Consider the following 20,568-nt stretch of genomic DNA (forward strand, 5'->3'; position numbering starts at 1 on the left):
GACAGGTGTAGGGGTCTTGCTGGCCATAGGAGTTCCAACATCATGTAGATAGTTCATAAAGATACATTCCTTATTTGGACAAGCAATGTTGTATCAAAAAATAGCACCAAGATAGTGCTACATGAAAGATAACACATGAGGACACAAGCTGTCCATGATGTATCATTGTGCTGTCAGAGTTCCCTCAAACACTACAAGCCATGACCTGAAGTCATACTAAGTGGCTTCCTACACTGTGATGCTGGAAGTAACATTAACCTGCCTCTCAAAAATATTGGAAGAATGCAGTCTCTCTCCAGGTCACCATCATACTCACTGACAACAGTTGTCCAGGGAGGTGCAGGAACCCCGATTCGTCGCTGAACGCAATGTGATGACATTTGTCAGCAGTCCATGCTCCCTGATCACAGCACCACTCCAAATGCAGCTGTTTGTGTTGTGGCAGCTTATGCATGAAACAGTATTTCCCGAGTCGGGTTAATTTCATTCTCCAACTGATGCTACGGTATGACAAAGAATATAGCTGGGAGTCCATTACTTGTTCTCAGATGGCAGGCACAGATGGGAAGGGCTTAAGCTGTGGTTGCTGCACAGCAAGGCAATCCTCCCTTGTGGCGGCCAGACATGGTCAACTGGAACCACAACCACAAGTATGCCCATATTGTTTTGCGGTCCAACATCCTCCTACTGTCACATTTGAAAGCCCCACAAATCTGGATATTGCATGATTAAATCAGCTGGCCAAATGGAGACCACAATATGGCTCCTTTCCAACTCTCTCAGGTGCTGATGACACTGTCTCACACAAGTACTCAACATCTCTGTGTCTTCTGTAGTGATCACTCAACATCTGACACTTTTTATGCCCCTTGTGTACCCTACCATACCTGGACACAGCATTAGTGAATTCCGGTGGCTGTTCTACCTGTCACAGAGAATTGTAGCTCTAATTCTGCTGATGGTGTGTACATGTACAAAGTTACATTGATGTCCAACCATGTCTTCTGGATACTTCACTTCTTTTGTCAAGCAATGCAGACCCACAAAGTCAAAGTGCAATAGGGTGCCTGAGTGTTTGTCAAACTAGTAATTTATGTTTGCAGCACATTGTACATCTAAGAAGATGGCAGTTTACTTATCAAGAAGATGTAGAAGAAAGGGCAACACTCTCTCAGTGATAATATTGAAATAGAAATCTTCTTTCATGTTCACAATTACCTGAAGGAGTAGGCTCAAGTCATGATAAGACAAGCACTTCCAAGACATTACAGATCCTCCTCCAGCCTGAACTAGATCCCCCACCCACGATGCTGGTTAAATGCCTCATTTGACTGCAGGTGTATTCAGTACCTTGCACTATTTGAAAAGATGCAAAATTGTGATTCGTCAGGCAAGGTACTCAACTACAAATGTGCACTGCAAGCAGTTCTTTTACCATTTTCACTCATAAACTGGTTGAGATGTATTTGCATTAACTTAGTGTAGCAACTGCTGCCGAGTTTGGCATCGATTGTCACTGACAGTGTGTGGCACTCATTTTTGGTCCTGTCAGTTAGGTTCTTTTTAGGACCACAGTTCTTATGCTGTGTTACAAGGCTGTAAGTGGACACCATTCCTCATAGACATGTTGGACAGTCCGCACTGATACACCAGCAAATTGGACAACTTCATTCACAGTATGGGCATGGGCACATCTGGGTGCAATAGCTCCTTTCTGGTATTCTGTCATAGCTACTGTACTGATGCCATACTGCTGGCTGACACAACACAGCATTTCACTGCCATTAATTTTTCTGCCACTGAAGGCACATATGGCTGTTTGCTGTCAGTTCCATGCCATCTAAAGCACTCAACATTGACCAGTGTGCTCTTTTAAGGGAGTGACTAACATTTTGGCTAGTGAACTTATTTGACAAGCAACCATTAATAAACTAAGCATGTTTGCTTATCAGTTCTACTTATGTAACTTTATGGCATAGTTACATACTGCCAGAAAAAAAAGACTGCTCCTAGCACCACATTATCTTTACTTTTTATTTTATTTTACTGTTTCATGTGCTGAATTTGAAATCATTGTACTGTAGTTACTTGTGTATAATTTTTGTTATTATTTTTTCAGAGATATTCCGCAAGGTACTTATCAAAACAATTGTCAGATGGGCAGAGGAGTCTCAGATTGAAACACCAAAACTGGTCCGAGAAATGTTTGGGTAGGTTTCCATTATTTTTTTGGAATAGTAATAATGTAAATATCACAGAATGATACTGCTATGATGTTCTCACAACATTGTGAACTGTTACAGCTTATTGGTAAGACAATATGACAGTATTGGAGAACTTATTCGGGCTCTACAAAAAACATATGTAATCAACAGCAAAACAAAGAATGATGTAGCTGCCATGTGGGTGGGACTGAGTCAGATTAGAGCATTGTTGCCTGTACAGATGTCACAAGAAGAGGAGGAATTAATGAGAGAGCGCTTATGGTACGTCATTACAGAATTATCAATTTATCCATACTTCTTGAATATGTGTGCAGCTTGCTTTTGTCAATTCAATCAGGATCACTCTGAAATTGTTGCTGTTGTTTGTTACAGTGTATTGTATTTTGAATTTTATTTTTACAAGCCACAAGTTCAACTTTGTCAGAACCGTGACTGTATATAGTTGATGTACCTAACAACAGGCTCTTTCTAGAACAGTCATTTCACTTTTTCTTAGAAAATTTTACTGTATTTTTTGCAGAGCACTACCATTCATAAGTGTCTCCTAGAGCTATATCATTATATTATAGGTTTGATAGGTTTGATTTTAGGCTAGTGGTAGTTACCAGTCAAACGTGATTACACTTAATTTCTACTAGCTATATATGACTGCTAGGAAACTGAGCAGATATTTTTACAGATGTACACTGTTTTCTCCATTTCTAAAGTCAAATTTGAATAATAGAGGGGATTTTTATGCCTGTCACCACATATTTTTAAATTTAATTTGATTTCAAATCTTAACTTTTATGTATATTTTATAAGTTTGTATATGTACTGGCAGAGACATTATTAATATGCTTTGTGGCCTAAATAATTGTCTACAAGAGTTCGGGAGGTATGTCACGTATTACTCCATTGCATACTTTTGTAGTTATGTGCTGAAGCATTTGCATGTCTGTCTGAAGAAACTTAACAAGTGAATTAATGTATATCAAATACTGTTGAAAAAAAAATTGATGTCACACGGAATTTATTTACTTCAGCAGTTCATGCAAGTCAGCTATTACAGCTTATCCACTGACCACTGATACATATGTGCCACTTGTCTCTCCTAAGAGCCATCAGTTGTCTTTTGTGTAATTTTTCTGAAGATGTTTTTGATTTAAACAATCAAGACTTTAGGATGGAATAATGGCAATATTATCAAAAGGATAGGTTGCTACTCACCATGTAGAGGAGATGTTTGGTTGCAGACAGCTACAACAAAACAACTGCTGTACATTTAAGCTTTTGACCAAAAGGCCTTCTTCTAACATAGAAAACACACACACATACACACATTCACACAAGCACATCTCATACGCATATGACCTCTGTCACTGATCACAGGGGTGGAATGTGCATGGCTGCACCTGGTAGGAAAAGCAATCAGAGGGCGATGGGGATAAGCAGAAAGCTAGAGTGGTGAGGGGGAAAGATAGGAGAGTAGGGGCTGGGAAAGGTGTAGTCCTGCTTGTGGGAGAATGGAAGGCCTCAGTGGGTCAGGGTAGAGTTGCTAGGTTCAGTCGGAAGGTTTGAGGGGAAGGGGGGGAAGGGAAGTGGGGAAGGAGAGGAGTAAACGAGGGTAAAAAGACCAGTGAGTGAATTGGTGGAATAGAAGGCTGTGTAGTGGTAGAATGAGAGCAGGAAAGTGAATAGGTGGGTGAAGGATAGGCAGTAGCAAAGGTTGAGGTCAGGAGGGTTATGGGAACGTAGAACGTATTGCAATGAGGGGTCTCACTTGTGCAACTAAGAAAAGCTGGTGTTGGAAGAAAGGATCCAGATGGTACAGACTGTGAAGCAGTCATTGAAGTGAAGCTTGTTCTGTTGGGCAACATGTTTAGAAACTGGGTGCAGGTGTCTCTTGGCCCCAGTTCATCAGTGGCCATTCATGTGGTTGTCATCCCCATGTAGAAAGCAGCACAGTGATTGCAGCTTCATTTGTAGATCACATGACTAAGCTGCATCCACTGTGCTGCTTTCTACATAGACAATAAGCTCTCTGACCGCATGAATGTCTACCAACTAACTGTGGTCAACAGGCAGCTGAGTAATTGAATATGCTGCCCAACACAACAAGCTTCAGTTCAACGACTGCTTCACAGCCTGCACCACTTGGAACCAGCACGCTATTGCAAGCAGCACTACACCTATCCCCACCCTTACTATGCCATCCTTCCAGCATTATCCTTAGCTCTACAACACGCAGATTATTTCTCGCATCAGATGCAGCTGCTGTGCGCAGTCCAGCCTCAGCAGCCAGAGAAAGCGGTCATGTGTGTGTGAGCTGTGCTTGCGTGAATGTGTTTGTGTTTTCTACTGTAGAAGAAGGCCTTTTGACTGAAAGCATAAATGTATAGCAGTCTTTTTGTTGTGCCTGTCTGTGATTGAGTGTCTCCTCTGTATGCTGAGTAGCAATCTATTCTTTTCATAATAGTGTGTTTATGATTTAGTTTTTGTGGTATGTGGGTGGAGACAACCTAAACAAAAAGTGCTACATTCCATGCAATGTTATATGTGACTGTGAAAAATGTAATGTTAGTCATCCTGACAAATAAAGTATTTGTTGATGGTGTTGAGACAGCAACCAGCCATAAATTTATTTTAAGTTCCTTTATTCAAAAGATACCATTACCGGTTTCGAATAATTACAATTCATCATCAGATGGCTTTCATGCTTTCATTAGAACACGTGGTGCGATTTTTTATTGATTACTTGTTGTGAACTGTTGGTTTGGAGTGTTTGTTTTCCTAGTTTTCGTCCAACAGATGATGTTCATAATTTAGACACTGTATCTATCAAAACATGCGGTGCATGTTAGAAATCTATTCTGTGATAAATCTAAAATGCTCAGTGACACAAATTTATGTGTGCAGTGAAAATAATGTGGTGGAAATGCATTCAGTGACAAATCTAAAGTGGTCAATTATACAAATTTATGTGTGCAATGATCAGAATGCTGCAGAAACTATGAATGTCATCTGTTGGATGAAAACTATAAAAACAAATACTCCAAACCGACATTTCACGACAACTAATCAATTTAAAAAAAAAGTACTACATGTTCTAATGAAAGCATGAAAGCCATCTGTTGATGAATTGTAATAATTCAAACCGGAAACGGTACCTTTTGAATAAAGGAACTTAAAATAAATTTGTGGCTGGTTGCTGTCTCAACACCAACATTTGTCTTCAAATAACAGCCACGGTCTCCAGCCATGTCATCATATGACAAAATTGCATGAAATGAAGTATTGTTTAAAGGGTAACTTCATTTGTCAAATTGTTAGAGTGGCCTCAAATTAGTGTGACATGACATTCACTTCAACAATATTTATTGATGATGAGAGTGAAACATGAAGAATAATCATTGCTTCGAGCAGCAACTGAGTAAGGCTGCCTTATATCTATGCTGCGAAAATAGCCACTTCATACACTAACCATAAGACTGCCACAGAAAATACTGATTATTCATCATATTTCACAGTAATCAATACATGTTGTTGTTGTGGTCTTCAGTCCTGAGACTGGTTTGATGCAGCTCTCCATACTACTCTATCCTGTGCAAGCTTTTTCATCTCCCAGTACCTACTGCAACCTACATCCTTCTGAATCTGCTTAGTGTATTCATCTCTTGGTCTCCCTCTACGATTTTTACCCTCCACGCTGCCCTCCAATACTAAATTGGTGATCCCTTGATGCCTCAGAACATGTCCTACCAACCGATCCCTTCTTCTGGTCAAGTTGTGCCACAAACTTCTCTTCTCCCCAATCCTATTCAATACTTCCTCATTAGTTATGTGATCTACCCATCTAATCTTCAGCATTCTTCTGTAGCACCACATTTCGAAAGCTTCTATTCTCTTCTTGTCCAAACTGTTTATCGTCCATGTTTCACTTCCATACATGGCTACACTCCATACGAATACTTTCAGAAATGACTTCCTGACACTTAAATCTATACTCGATGTTAACAAATTTCTCTTCTTCAGAAACGCTTTCCTTGCCATTGCCATCCTACATTTTATATCCTCTCTACTTCGACCATCATCAGTTATTTTGCTCCCCAAATAGCAAAACTCCTTTACTACTTTAAGTGCCTCATTTCCTAATCTAATTCCCTCAGCATCACCCGACTTAATTAGACTACATTCCATTATCCTTGTTTTGCTTTTGTTGATGTTCATCTTATATCCTCCTTTCAAGACACTGTCCATTCCATTCAACTGCTCTTCCAAGTCCTTTGCTGTCTCTGACAGAATTACAATGTCATCGGCGAACCTCAAAGTTTTTATTTCTTCTCCATGAATTTTAATACCTACTCTGAATTTTTCTTTTGTTTCCTTTACTGCTTGCTCAATATACAGATTGAACAACATCGTGGAGAGGCTACAACCCTGTCTTACTCCCTTCCCAACCACTGCTTCCCTTTCATGTCCCTCGACTCTTATAACTGCCATCTGGTTTCTGTACAAATTGTAAATAGCCTTTCGCTCCCTGTATTTTACCCCTGCCACCTTTAGAATTTGAAAGAGAGTATTCCAGTCAACATTGTCAAAAGCTTTCTCTAAGTCTACAAATGCTAGAAACGTAGGTTTGCCTTTCCTTAATCTTTCTTCTAAGATAAGTCGTAAGGTCAGTATTGCCTCACGTGTTCCAGTGTTTCTACGGAATCCAAACTGATCTTCCCCGAGGTTGGCTTCTACTAGTTTTTCCATTCGTCTGTAAAGAATTCGTGTTAGTATTTTGCAGCTGTGACTTATTAAGCTGATAGTTCGGTAATTTTCACATCTGTCAACACCTGCTTTCTTTGGGATTGGAATTATTATATTCTTCTTGAAGTCTGAGGGTATTTCGCCTGTTTCATACATCTTGCTCACCAGATGGTAGAGTTTTGTCAGGACTGGCTCTCCCACGGCCGTCAGTAGTTCCAATGGAATATTGTCTACTCCGGGGGCCTTGTTTCGACTCAGGTCTTTCAGTGCTCTGTCAAACTCTTCACGCAGTATCATATCTCCCATTTCATCTTCATCTACATCCTCTTCCATTTCCATAATATTGTCCTCAAGTACATCGCCCTTGTATAGACCCTCTATATACTCCTTCCACCTTTCTGCTTTCCCTTCTTTGCTTAGAACTGGGTTTCCATCTGAGCTCTTGATATTCATACAAGTCGTTCTCTTATCTCCAAAGGTCTCTTTAATTTTCCTGTAGGCGGTATCTATCTTACCCCTAGTGAGATAGGCCTCTACATCCTTACATTTGTCCTCTAGCTATCCCTGCTTAGCCATTTTGCACTTCCTGTCGATCTCATTTTTGAGACGTTTGTATACCTTTTTGCCTGTTTCACTTACTGCATTTTTATATTTTCTCCTTTCATCAATTAAATTCAATATTTCTTCTGTTACCCAAGGATTTCTATTAGCCCTCGTCTTTTTACCTACTTGGTCCTCTGCTGCCTTCACTACTTCATCCCTCAAAGCTACCCATTCTTCTTCTACTGTATTTATTTCCCCCATTCCTGTCAATTGCTCCCTTATGCTCTCCCTGAATCTCTGTACAACCTCTGGTTCTTTTAGTTTTCCAGGTCCCATCTCCTTAAATTCCCACCTTTTTGCAGTTTCTTCAGTTTTAATCTACAGGTAATAACCAATAGATTGTGGTCAGAGTCCACATCTGCCCCTGGAAATGTCTTACAGTTTAAAACCTGGTTCCTAAATCTCTGTCTTACCATTATATAATCTATCTGACACCTTTTAGTATCTCCAGGGTTCTTCCATGTATACAACCTTCTTTCATGATTCTTAAACCAAGTGTTAGTTATGATTATGTTGTGCTCTGTGCAAAATTCGACCAGGCGGCTTCCTCTTTCATTTCTGTCCCCCAATCCATATTCACCTACTATGTTTCCTTCTCTCCCTTTTCCTACACTCGAAATCCAGTCACCCATGACTATTAAATTTTTGTCTCCCTTCACAATCTGAATAATTTCTTTTATTTCATCATACATTTCTTCAATTTCTTCGTCATCTGCAGAGCTAGTTGGCATATAAACTTGTACTACTGTAGTAGGCGTGGGCTTCGTATCTATCTTGGCCATAATAATGCGTTCACTATGCTGTTTGTAGTAGCTTACCCGCATTCCTATTTTCCTATTCATTATTAAACCTACTCCTGCATTACCCCTATTTGATACATATACTTGAAGTAAACATCACAACAGACTAATTTGGTGCTGCTGTATCAGTCGGATACATAAAGTTACACATTGAACGATCTTTTGTTCGTAGTGAGAACCAAAAGGACATTTTCTGTTAGCTCAGTGCCTTGCATAAAACATCCCATGAACTTCCATTTTTTGGACTGACTTTATGTACTTATAACAAAAATAAGCTAAGTATACTGATAACTCTATCAGAGCCTGTACAGGCAGACAATATTGCACCCATTTTAGACCAGTTACGAATTTCTCAGTTCATTTCTTCCCATGACTACTTATTGCCACTGTGGGGTAGTCATAACTTCATATGCTTTGCCCTGTGCTTATGCCCTATATACTGCTGTCTTTTGCAGACATTTCTTATACAATAAAAGCTATAACCATCTCGGTGTTGTATCTGACAGATTCAGGTCTTGTTGTCTTTCATCAGTTCTGTTTATTGTTTCCATTCTGAAATTTTCATTATCAGACAGTTAAAATATCCTCAGAAACAGTGCAAAAAGGCACACGATGGTTCTTAACAGAGAGAAATAAACTTACATTTTATATTCTGTTGGTAGGAGGTAACAACACTTTACTACATAAGTTATATTGGCGGAAAAACCATTGTAACTGAACTAGTTCTGCAAAGTTCGCAGAAGAGCTTCTGTGAGGTTTGGAAAGTAGGAGATGAGATATTGGCAGAATTGAGGCAGTGAGGACATGTCGTGAGTCGTGCTTGTGTAGCTCAGTCAGTAGTGTAATTGCCTGCAAAAGGCAAAAGTCCAGAGTTTGAGTCTCGGTCCGGCACACAGTTTTAATCTGCCAGGAAGTTTCATATCAGTGCACCCTCCACTGCAGAGAGAAAATCTCATTCTGAAAACCAATGTACTCAGTCGAATTTATGTTGTGTAATTGTAATAAATTACAGAAAGGAAATATAGTCGAGAAAACTGATAAATTAATGAGGCATAATTACTGGCTGGTACTTCCTTCAGTAGACGAAATGTGTAGTGCTACCAATAGACACATGTAAAAATAAGGGACATACTTGCTAACTTTCAGAAATATTAGTGCCTTCAGCGGGTAGAAGAAAGGGACAGGCTGAGGAAGGCTAAAAATCAATGGTGGTCACTCAAACCCTAGGACGAGGGGGACCTACCTGTAGTGAAGATGAAGTTGAAGAGGAAGGCATCAAAGAGATCGGAAATGGCACATTGGTAAACACTCTGCAAGCTTCAGTCCAGAGATGATGACAATAGAGTTAGAAGCAAAACTAGATTATTGGGAAGAGAGATGAATAGTACACTCAAGCATGGCTTATGGGACTTGAGTGCTTAACAAATTGCCCGTTTACTTCTGTCTTGAGTTCTTTGGCCGACATTCGTCTGATGATTTTACTGATGTTTCGCAAGCACGAGTGGCTGGCATTGTCAAAGCTTCTCCCTCCATTGCTGGTGGTGAACCGGAGCCGAACTCGCGACGTACCAACGTCCGACGGCTTCTCTCCGGTCATTTCTGGTGTGGTTCTCCTCTTGCTCCCTGCGACGGTCATTTGCTGCAGTATGGGAAGCCAGGATCCGTTTACCTTAAGGCTTTCCTCTTTCTTGTTGAAGCTGTTCCCATGTTTGTGTATTTCTACAGCTTCTCTAAACAAGCGAGTGTGATAGTGCTTCTCTACAGCCAGAACTTCCGTGTCGGTGAATTTTATCACATGGTCAGTCTCACTCTGCGCGTGCTCTGCCATGGCCGATTTGTCCACCTGCCCCAACCTGCAATGTCACTTATGTTCTTTAATCCTGGTGTTGATTGATCGTCCAGTCATTCCGACATAAACTTTTCTGCACGTGCATGATAAGCGGTATATTTCTGACATTGCAAGTGGGTCCCTTTTATCCTTTGCCGATCTAAGACATTCTTTGATCTTCGTTGTTGGTTTGAAAATTGTCTTTACGCAGTGTTTGTGCAATATACAGCCAGGTCTGTTCATTACTCTGGGAATGTATGGCAGAAAGGCCGTACCCGACATTTCTTTTCCTGATTTCTTACTTAGTCAAGTGTTTGGCTCTGTTACACTTCTATTATAATTTGTGGAGTACCCATTTCTCCTCAGAACACTTTCCAGATGTTGCATTTTGTGTTTGAGGTGCTGTGGCTCACATACTCGTCCTGATTGCATTACAAGTGTATGAATCATGCCTCTTTACTGGCTCGGGTGGTGGTTTGATAGTTTGTGCACGTATCGGTCCACGTGTGTCAGTTTCCAGTACATGCTATGTCCCAGGTTTTCGCTGTCCCTTGTAATCAACACATCTAGAAATGGTAGTTTATTGTCTTTTTCTACTTCCATGGCAAATTATATGTTGGTGTGGAGGCTGGTCAAGTGTCTTAGGAAGTCACCAAGCTGTTCTTCGACATGGCTCCACACTACAAAAGTATCATCAACGCACCTGTACCACACCTTAGGTTTAAAAGTCGCCAAGTCCAGTGCCTGTGCTTCGAAATGCTCCATGAAGAAGTTGGCCACCACTGGACTAAGAGGACTACCCATGGCAACGCCTTCTAGCTGTTCGTAGAAATTGCCATTCCAAGTGAAATAGCTCGTGGTGAGACATGCATGGAAGAGCTTTGTGATGTCTTACATGAAAATGGAACCGATGTGCTCCAGAGCATCACCGAGTGGCACATTTGTAAACAAAGAAACAATATCAAAGCTGATCAGGACGTCATTTGGTGCAAGTTTTAGTTTCTTCAGCTTCTCAATTAAATGTCCTGAGTCCTTTATGTATGTGTTGGTCTTTCCCACATGTGGCTGGATCAGAGAGGCCAAGTGTTTTGCCAGTTTATACATTGGTGAGCCAGGAGCGCTAACAATCGGTCTTAGTGGGAAGTTGTTATGGATCTTAGGTAATCCATACAGCCGAGGTGGTAGGGCTTCTGTGTTGCACAGGTTTCTCTGTATGTCTGCTGGCAGAGAAGACGCCTTGATTAACCAATTCCTATTCTGTGTGATATGCTACATCAGATCTGTGCTTAGTTTTTGGTATGTCGTGGGAACTAATAGGTCTCAGATCTTTTGCTCATAATCTTCGTTGTTCATTATGATGGTCGCATTCCCCTTATCGGCAGGCAGTACCAATATACTCTTGTCGGCATTAAGATTCTTAATACCTTGTACCTATTCTTTCTTCAGGTTGCAAGGCAACTGCTTGGTGCAGTTTCCTGGCTGTTTCAGTGCGTATTTCCTCTGCCCTTTCACAAGGAAGGGTCCGAATGATCACTTCGGTGATAGCAATGATGCCCTCTATAGGTATAGTTCTCGGGATGATAGTGAAATTCCCTCCTTTTTGAAGAATAGACATTTCCTCTTTGGTCATTTGTCATTCAGTGAGGTTGAGCTGTGTGTGACATGTCGGGAATCACCTTGTCAGTCTGCTTCCGGCATCTTTCAAACTTTTTCTTCTGTCGCTCAGTGCAGTGTTCGAGATCATTCTGCATGCTCCTGTGAGTTATGCTGTCGATCTTGTCCTAGTCGTCTTGATGCATTCTGCTACTTAGTTCATAGAATATATCCAACAGTTCCTGATCCATTCTTGCCAAGTCTCTCTGTGTTGTATGAATTGCATGAAGAAAAGCTCATTCCATTCTGTCGTAGATACGATGTGCTTTGGCGGTGGTGAATAGTTGCTTACATTTCAAGAACTTCGGTGTAGTATCTTCATCTCTTCACCGTGAAAGGAAGGCAAGAGAGGACATCAATTGCGCTTTCTTCTTCTGTCATTGGTCAAGGCGTCGGTACAATCTGCAAATCTCCTCGCTGTAGAGGTATGATACAAAATTGTTAAGGCTTTCGTGGCCAAACACGCGACGAAGTAAGAAATCAGGAAAAGAAATGTCAGGTACGGCCTTTTTACCATAAATTCCCAGAGTGACGGACGGAATTGGCCATATATTGTACAAACATGGCGTAAAGACTATTTTCAAAGCGACAAGGAAGATCAAAGAATGTCTTAGATCAGCAAAGGAATAAAGAGACCCACTTCCAATGTCAGGAATATACTGCTTACTATGCACATGCGGAAAAGTTTATGTCGGAATGACTGGATGATCAATCAACACCAGGATTAAAGAACACAAGCGACATTGCAGGTTGGGGGAGGTGGAGAAATCGGCCATGGCAGAGTATACACAGAGTGAGACCGACCATGTAATAAAATTCTCCGACACAGAAGTTCTGGCTGTAGAGAAGCACTATCACACTCTCTTGTTTAGAGAAGCTGTAGAAATACACATGCACAGGAACAGCTTCAACAAGAAAGAGGAATGCCTTAAGGTGAACGGATCCTGGCTTCCCGTGCTGCAGCGAACAACTGTCGCAGGTAGCAAGAGGAGAACCGCACCGGAAATGACCGCGGATAAGCCTTCAGACGTTGGCACGCCAGGTACATATAGTCTGCGGCCACAAGCTCAGCTCCAGTTCACCACTGGCAATGGAGGGTGAAACTTTGACAATGCCAGCCAATTGTGCTCGCGAAATGTCTGTAAAATCATCAGACGAATGTCGACCGAAGAACCCGACACAGAAGCAAGTAGGCAGTTTGTCAACAAGTGGCCACAAAAACCTTAACAACTTGAGTGCTTGCTACAATGTACTGGCTATTTGAATTCCCCAGCCTCATTCTAGTTTCCTTGAACTCTGGAGATGGGAACTTGCCCTCCAACATATGCTCATATCTCGACACCCTCCTGGACTTCAGCTACATTAACACATCTACCCTTTCCATTTTTCCAGTTAATCTGTTTTCTTTATTTTTGAAAACATTATTAGAGGTATCAGTGATCCAATTATAATCTATGAAAATAATTATAATAGTGTAGATCACAAGGCACATTTATTCAAAGTTGACTGGTTTTGATCATTACATGATCATCTTCAGACCTAGCCATTTTGATGCACAATGGCTCTGCATGGAATAGGTAAACTGAATGATGGTCATTCAGCAGTTTCTGCTTCATACTCAGTCATTGTCCATCTTAATGGCTTGGTCTGAAGATGATCATGTAATGATCAAAACTACTCACCTTTGAATAAATTTGCCTTGTGAACTACACTGTTATTGCCTTGTGAACTACACTGTTATAATAATTTTCAAAATTTGTTTTCTGCCCTAATTCTAAACTGAAGTATTCATCTCTCTTCCCTCTAATCTATATTTACTACTCACTCTGTCCTTACTGTCTCTGTACCAAAGCTGGCTGAGTGCTCACCAATGTACCATCTCTATTGCACTGTCTCTCTGACCCCCCCCCCCCCCTTTTCCATCTCTGACTGTTCTTCACTGCATGTGGGCTCTGAGTGACATGGCCTCCCTATTTAACCTTCCCCAGCTGTAAAAGTTCTGTGTCTGCTACACTCATACTCTTCACTTAACAGGCATTAGTCAGCGAGTCACACATTCTGGAACATTCAGTACACACCTTTCTTTGGCATAGAGACCATTGTCGAGTGGCATTAACATTATTCGAGGACATATTGAGTGAGCATGGTAGGTCAGTGTGTGGAGCTAGAAGTGTTGGTCAGATCATAGAAATAGGGGTTGGTTGCAGTAGAAGTTAAAGACAGTGTTGAGAGGAAGAACTGTATTAAGAAGTCTAGTAGCTATTAATTAATATTTACATATATCAAAGTTAAGTGGAAGGAATGTGTGTTAGCTTTTCTATTGTTATTAGCTATAATGTAAGTGAGTTAATGGTCAGTTGGAGATTGTATTAAAAGTTTAAACTGGTGTCGATGAAGGAATCGATATTAGTTAAATAGTGACTTCTCTGGAATGACTAGGAACATCCATTGTTGTGAGCTAGTAAACTAGGTTTACATGCTGTTAGTCTATGATAAGGTGGCAATTTGTGCGGTGGATGTTGGGAACAATAAATGTGTGCTTTGACCTCGCATAAGGACTGCCAAGGGGAGAGCAGCAATGAGGGGAAGGCAGTGTCAGCCAGCCATTTGCCACAGTCCTTACACTGTTACGCATAGCAATGCACAGAGTAATACTTCACATCTAAGTCCAGCTCAACATTGGCAGCACTCAGAGATAAATCAATATCTTTCAACTAGAGCAGATTTTCTCCACTTCTAGCAGCACCAGTAAAAATCATCAAGTGGACAAACAATACATTGTGTTGCCTTTTATAAAGGATACTGATTGTGTGTAATTACCAAGGTGATGGTGTATCTGTCTCTCCTCCCTGATGAAGGAACTATTAATTCAAAAAGCTAGTTAATGTGTTTCTTTTACTTTTGTGTGTACCTATTGGCGGTACTACACATTTTGCCTGTTGACAATAAGTACTGGCCACCAATTCTGTCTAATAATATATAAATTGTATAATGCCAGGTAGGCACCTAATGAAAGCAGCGAACTGCCCTGTATTGAGTTATTTGATCAATAAAAAAAAACTGAATGAAAAAATAACTGTATTTTAATGAATTGTTTTAGATAATTTGTACAATATGGGATAGAAATAAGTTCCTTATTTAATAAATGACTACCTTTAACTTTTCAGGAAACTTGTGAACAACCACACGTTTTTCCAGCATCCAGATTTGATTAGAATCTTGCGTGTTCATGAAAATGTGATGGCTGTTATGATGAACACATTGGGCCGTAGGGCCCAAGCACAGTCAGACACTCAGACACAGGCTCAAGCAACTGGCCAAGAGGGCGAGGTTGCTACAAAAGAGAAGGTTAACAATCCATATTTATTTAAGAAATTTTTTCTTGCCAAAACCTGCAAGACAGTGAATAGACATACCACATTCCCATTATTCATCTCCCCATCCCTACCCCAATCCTTCCTTCAAGTGTCCCTCATATAAATTCCATAAAATTATTGCTTCATTATTTGATGTGATGTCTATGGTGAACAAAATCTTCTCTTTGCATATATGTGTAGTAGCATCACAATAGAGTTGCATGATTATATGTTGCTTTTGATTGGAGAAAATTTTTTGTTTTTGAACAGAATTTATATCATTGATATGACTGAAACTTCAACAACAGAGTTTCTTGGAACATGCCTATTTCATCATTCAACACTTAGGTGTAGTGTAGCACCCATTGAGGAAGGTCTAATTTTTATGCTGACCCACAAATCAGTTGCATAATTTACAAATAGTATAATGGTAGCTGGTGATGATAACATGTTATAAATAATTAAGTTTGGTAAGTGAAGGTCTTGATGGAATATGCTGTAAATAATTTTGAGGAGTGTAGGTAACAACTCACAAAATAGTTGCAGTGCTGAGTTGTCAACAGGCACATTAACAAGACACCTTGCTAGCTTTTAAACAAATCCTTTTTCATAGTTACAGCGCGCGCGCCCACACACACACACACACACATACACACACACTCTGTGTGTGTGTGTGTGTGTGTGTGTGTGGTGTGTGTGTGTGTGTGTGTGTGTGTGTGTGTAACTATTTTGTGCTGACCCTGCTGAGGGCCCAGTGCTGCACAATTGTAGCCAGCCAGGACAATGTAACCCTACAGGTTTTGTGTGTGTGTGTGTGGGGGGGGGGGGGGGGGGGGTGCGTGCTTGTGCGTGCACATGCATGCGTGCATGCATATATTAGTAGTAGCAGCAGCAGTTTTATTCAATAGTGAATCATTTTTACAAAGATATTGGACATGTTATGCTATTACAGTTTAATAACAAAAGAGGGGGGGGGGGGTAGTATAATACTTATAAACATGCATGTATACATCTATTGGCATAGTTTGACAAAGATGGGACTGGTAATTCGCCGTGGCCTTGTAAATAGGAAACATCCTGGAACTTGGCTGAAGTAATTGAGGGAAATCATGGAAAACTTAAATCAGATTGGAGACTGAAACCTCCATTATCCAGAATATAAGACCAGTCTGTTTAAAATAGTGCAACCTCCTTTGCTTTACCCTTTGTGTATAGTATTGTTTTGTAGTGAAATTATTTAACAATGTAAAAATCCAATCCTATTCTGTTCATTCATTTGTCAGTAGCAATCACTGCACACACTACATGTAAACTATTTCATAGTATAACACTATACACACTATGAACTGTTATCAGAACCATGGCAAAAGTGTTTAGTTTCCATTGTATGTATGTCACCTTCCCATTTACTTGCTGAAAATCTGTGTCAGCATCACTCTGTAATGAGTGATATGAGCTCAGAGCAAGCTGATAACTTAGAAATGTTCAGCAGAAAGCAATGTTAACAAATTAACTTGCAATGTGAATGTAAAATGACTTGATCAAAATCATTACAATTTATCATGTAAAAAATATCCGTGGAACACAAAATTAATTAACTAACTAACTTGCACAGCTTTGGAGTAAGGTGTTTGTGTGTGTGCTGTACCTCTATAGAAGGCTTCGTCTGAAAGTTAGCAAAGCTCTGTGTCTTGTTTATGCGGCATTGATGACTTAGCCCTTCAACTGTTTGGTAAGTTGTTACTTTTTCTCCTTAAATTAAATTATGAAGTTTTAAAGATGAAGCTAAATTACATTTTAAAGATGAGCCTCAATTACATTTTAAAGTTGAGCCTCAGTTATGTGACAGTACTCCACATTTTGTAAATACCCTGTGTAATATGTACTTGCTCATTATGTATCTGTTAATTCGTTGGTTGCAAGGGGGCCCGTTTTGTCTTCAGACCACCTTAACATAAGTTATGAGGCTAAAGGGAAAAGGGGGAGGGGGGTGGCAGGAATCTCATTGTATCATTTGCCTGTGAATCATGTATTCATAAGTCACAAACCTTTGTTGTATTACCATATTACCTGTTACATTTTTCTGATCAAATACTTGCTTTTTTCATGTTAGTGAAACAATTGTGCTTTTGGTATTTTCAATTTGCTGCCAGTTATATCATTCAATTTGTTTCTCCTATCTATGCAGTGTCTTTCTTGTTTCATAATGAAGATCGGAGGTACATTACAGTTTTTGTATTTTTTGCAGGATACTTCCCATGAGATGGTGGTAGCTTGCTGCAGATTCCTTTGCTATTTCTGTAGAACATCTCGACAAAACCAGAAAGCAATGTTTGATCATTTCTCATTTCTTCTGGAAAACAGTAACATTCTGCTGTCTAGGCCTTCACTAAGAGGAAGTACCCCTCTTGATGTAGCCTATTCATCTCTCATGGAGAACACTGAGCTGGCCTTGGCACTTAGGTAAAAAATAATTTGAAATATCATGTGATATCATTAAATACTTTACAACAAGTTTATGAATCTGCAATAACCAATTTAAAGTTTATACTAGGTGACTATCATTTTTATGAGAAGGAAAGTTGCTACTCACCATATAGCAGAGATGCTGAGTCGCAGATAGGCACGAGAAACAGATATCCACACTTAAAGCTTTCGGGCAATGGCCTTTGTCAACAATAGACACACACACACACACACACACACACACACACACACACACACACACACTGATGCAAATGCAACTCACACACACGACTGCAGTCTCAAACAAGTAAAACCACCCTGCGAGCAGCAGCACCAGTGCATGATGGGAGTGGCAACTGGGTGGGGGAAAGGAGGAGGCTGGGGCAGGAAGGGGGAGAGATAGTATGATGGGGTTGGCAGACTGTGAAGTGCTGCAGATTGGGCAGCAGGTAGGGGAGCGGTGGGGAGGGGGGATGGAAGTAGCGGAAAAGGGGAAAAATAGAGAGAAATAAAGAGAAATAAATAAAAAACAGAAAATAAATAAATAAAAATAAGAAAATACTGGGTGTCGTGTTGGAATAACAGCTGTGTAGTGCTGGAATGGGAGCAGGGAAGGGGCTGGATGAGTGAGGACAGCAACTAACAAAGGTTGAGGCCAGGAGGGTTACGGGAACATAGGATGTATTGGAGGGAAAGTTCCCACCTGCGCAATGCAGAAAAGCTGGTGTTGGTCGGAAGGATCCATATGGCACAAGCTGTGAAACAGTCATTGAAATGAAGGATATCATGTTGGGCAGTGTATTCTCTTTATTTCTCTCCTTTTCCACTACTTCTAGCACTGGTGCTGCTGCTTGCAGTGTGGTTTCAGTTTCCTGAGACGGCAATCGTGTGTGTGTGAGTTGTGTGTGTGTGTGTGTGTGTGTGTGTGTGTGTGTGTGTGTGTGTGTGTGTGTGTGTGTGCGTGGGCGCATATGTGTGTCTATTGTTGACAAAGGCCATTGGCCGAAAGCTTTAAGTGTGAAAATCTTTTTGTTGTGCCTGTCTGCGACTCAGAATCTCCACTATATGGTGAGTATCAACTTTCCTTCTCACAATATTGTTACATTCCTGGATATTCCACTGTTTGACTATCATTTTTTTTAATAAAAATAACAATATAGCTTCTCATTTTTTGGTTACAGGGAACATTATTTAGAAAAAATTGCTATCTATCTTTCTCGCTGTGGTCTGCAGTCCAACTCAGAACTTGTGGAGAAAGGATATCCAGATTTGGGTTGGGATCCTGTGGAAGGAGAGCGTTATTTGGATTTCCTCAGATTCTGTGTCTGGGTCAATGGTTAGAAATGCACTTATTTATATTTGTTTTTGTTTGTGTGTGTGCTACAATTGCACTGAAGGCATAATGTCATGTATCTGATTATATTAAAAATGTAAATTGTAAAGTATTTATTAAGCACATTTCAATTATTATTCAAAAGATTTTTCTGTTTGATGTGCCATCACACTCAAAATTTAGCAATTCAAGGGCATAAATTTTACTAGAGGGTAAAATCATGTAAGTGTTGTATCAGCATATGATTTACATATTTAATTTTCTGACAACAACAGCCCTTTAAAATGGAATCCCGACATCTGAGAAATGATGAATACTATACAGAAAAATCAGTAAACAGGCACATAAGCAGTAAGATCATTACACCTTAGTTTTTAAACCTGCATTCTTCTGTGGAGCAAACACATGTGGCATTAAGACAGTTATTGACACACTGTCAATATTTCACCTTATTAGATTGTTTGAAAATTGAGTAGCTCTCACCCATGCCTCTGTGTCAGAAACATTTGTTATACAATGACAGCAGATTGCAGATGGCTTAGTAATGACAATATTTGCATTATCATTCATAAGTTCATCACACACACACACACACACACACACCATTGTTCATTTACACAGCAAGTCCTGTAAATCCTATTTTGAAGGAGTGCCCTCGAGGATGAGTGAATCAATATATACATTAACAGGCAGCAGCTCCATTGCAGGCTATTTTTCTTAAGTATACTGTACTATGATGGCATGCCAAAAACTCTTAAAACTTTATAAATAAAACACTTGCTGCTAACACTCTATGTATTTACTCTTCATGTCTACATATTTGCAACCTCCAGCCACTAGAGGACCCCCTGCTGCTAGAGGGTTCCAAAATGTAGTGTGTAATGTGACCGTCTGTGATGCAACTATGTTGGTGCTTGAGAAATACTGTACTGTAATCAAGTTTCAAATTTGAAGGGTTTGTCCGCACATTTAATGCCCTCTGCTTCAGCATGACAATGCCAGACCATACACGAGCACTGCAACATCTGCAATAATCCGATGCATTGGGCTGAACGTCATCGAGCGTTCTCCACACAGTCCTGACTTGCCCCCATCTCTTTCCAAAGCTTAAAGAATATCTTTGAGGACTTGACTTTGACAGAGATGAAGTGGTGCAAGCAGAGATGAGTTAGTGACTCCATCAATACAGTCAAACATTCTACAGTGAAGGTATCAACAAGCTGGTCTCCTGTTGGAGAAATTTGCTCATCTGTTAAGAAATAAATAGGTGGACATGAGGAATACAGCTGTAGAATGTTAATAACGCTTATTTTATTTAAAAACACTTTAAGAGTCCTCTTGTTAAAAATTTGGGGGCACTACTTTTCAGCATGCCCTCATATTAATGTCTACTTCTAGTGCCAGCACATCTTTTTTTATGATTGAGCTTATACAGTTCTGATAGCATTCACAAATCAAACTTCTTTAAGTATTTGTGTTTTAAATAAGTTTGCTACGCATTTCAACCCTCAGCCCATCTTAAGGTAAACATTCAGGTTAAGCAGTATTTTAACATGCTAAATTTAAC

The 20,568-nt window shown here is 40.1% G+C and overlaps 1 protein-coding gene across 1 annotated transcript in view; it reads left to right on the forward strand.

The window, feature by feature from the left end:
* Window positions 1-20,568, forward strand: part of LOC126458188 (ryanodine receptor) — a 740,760-nt gene that overhangs the window by 464,251 nt on the left and 255,941 nt on the right. The window contains exons 46-50 of the mRNA XM_050095064.1: window positions 2,120-2,210; window positions 2,304-2,486; window positions 15,014-15,194; window positions 17,451-17,665; window positions 18,850-19,004. Coding sequence (XP_049951021.1) covers window positions 2,120-2,210; window positions 2,304-2,486; window positions 15,014-15,194; window positions 17,451-17,665; window positions 18,850-19,004 — 825 coding nt within the window. The remainder of the gene's footprint in view (window positions 1-2,119; window positions 2,211-2,303; window positions 2,487-15,013; window positions 15,195-17,450; window positions 17,666-18,849; window positions 19,005-20,568) is intronic.

The sequence above is a fragment of the Schistocerca serialis genome, chromosome 2 (assembly GCF_023864345.2).
Source record: "Schistocerca serialis cubense isolate TAMUIC-IGC-003099 chromosome 2, iqSchSeri2.2, whole genome shotgun sequence".
Taxonomy (NCBI): domain Eukaryota; kingdom Metazoa; phylum Arthropoda; class Insecta; order Orthoptera; family Acrididae; genus Schistocerca; species Schistocerca serialis.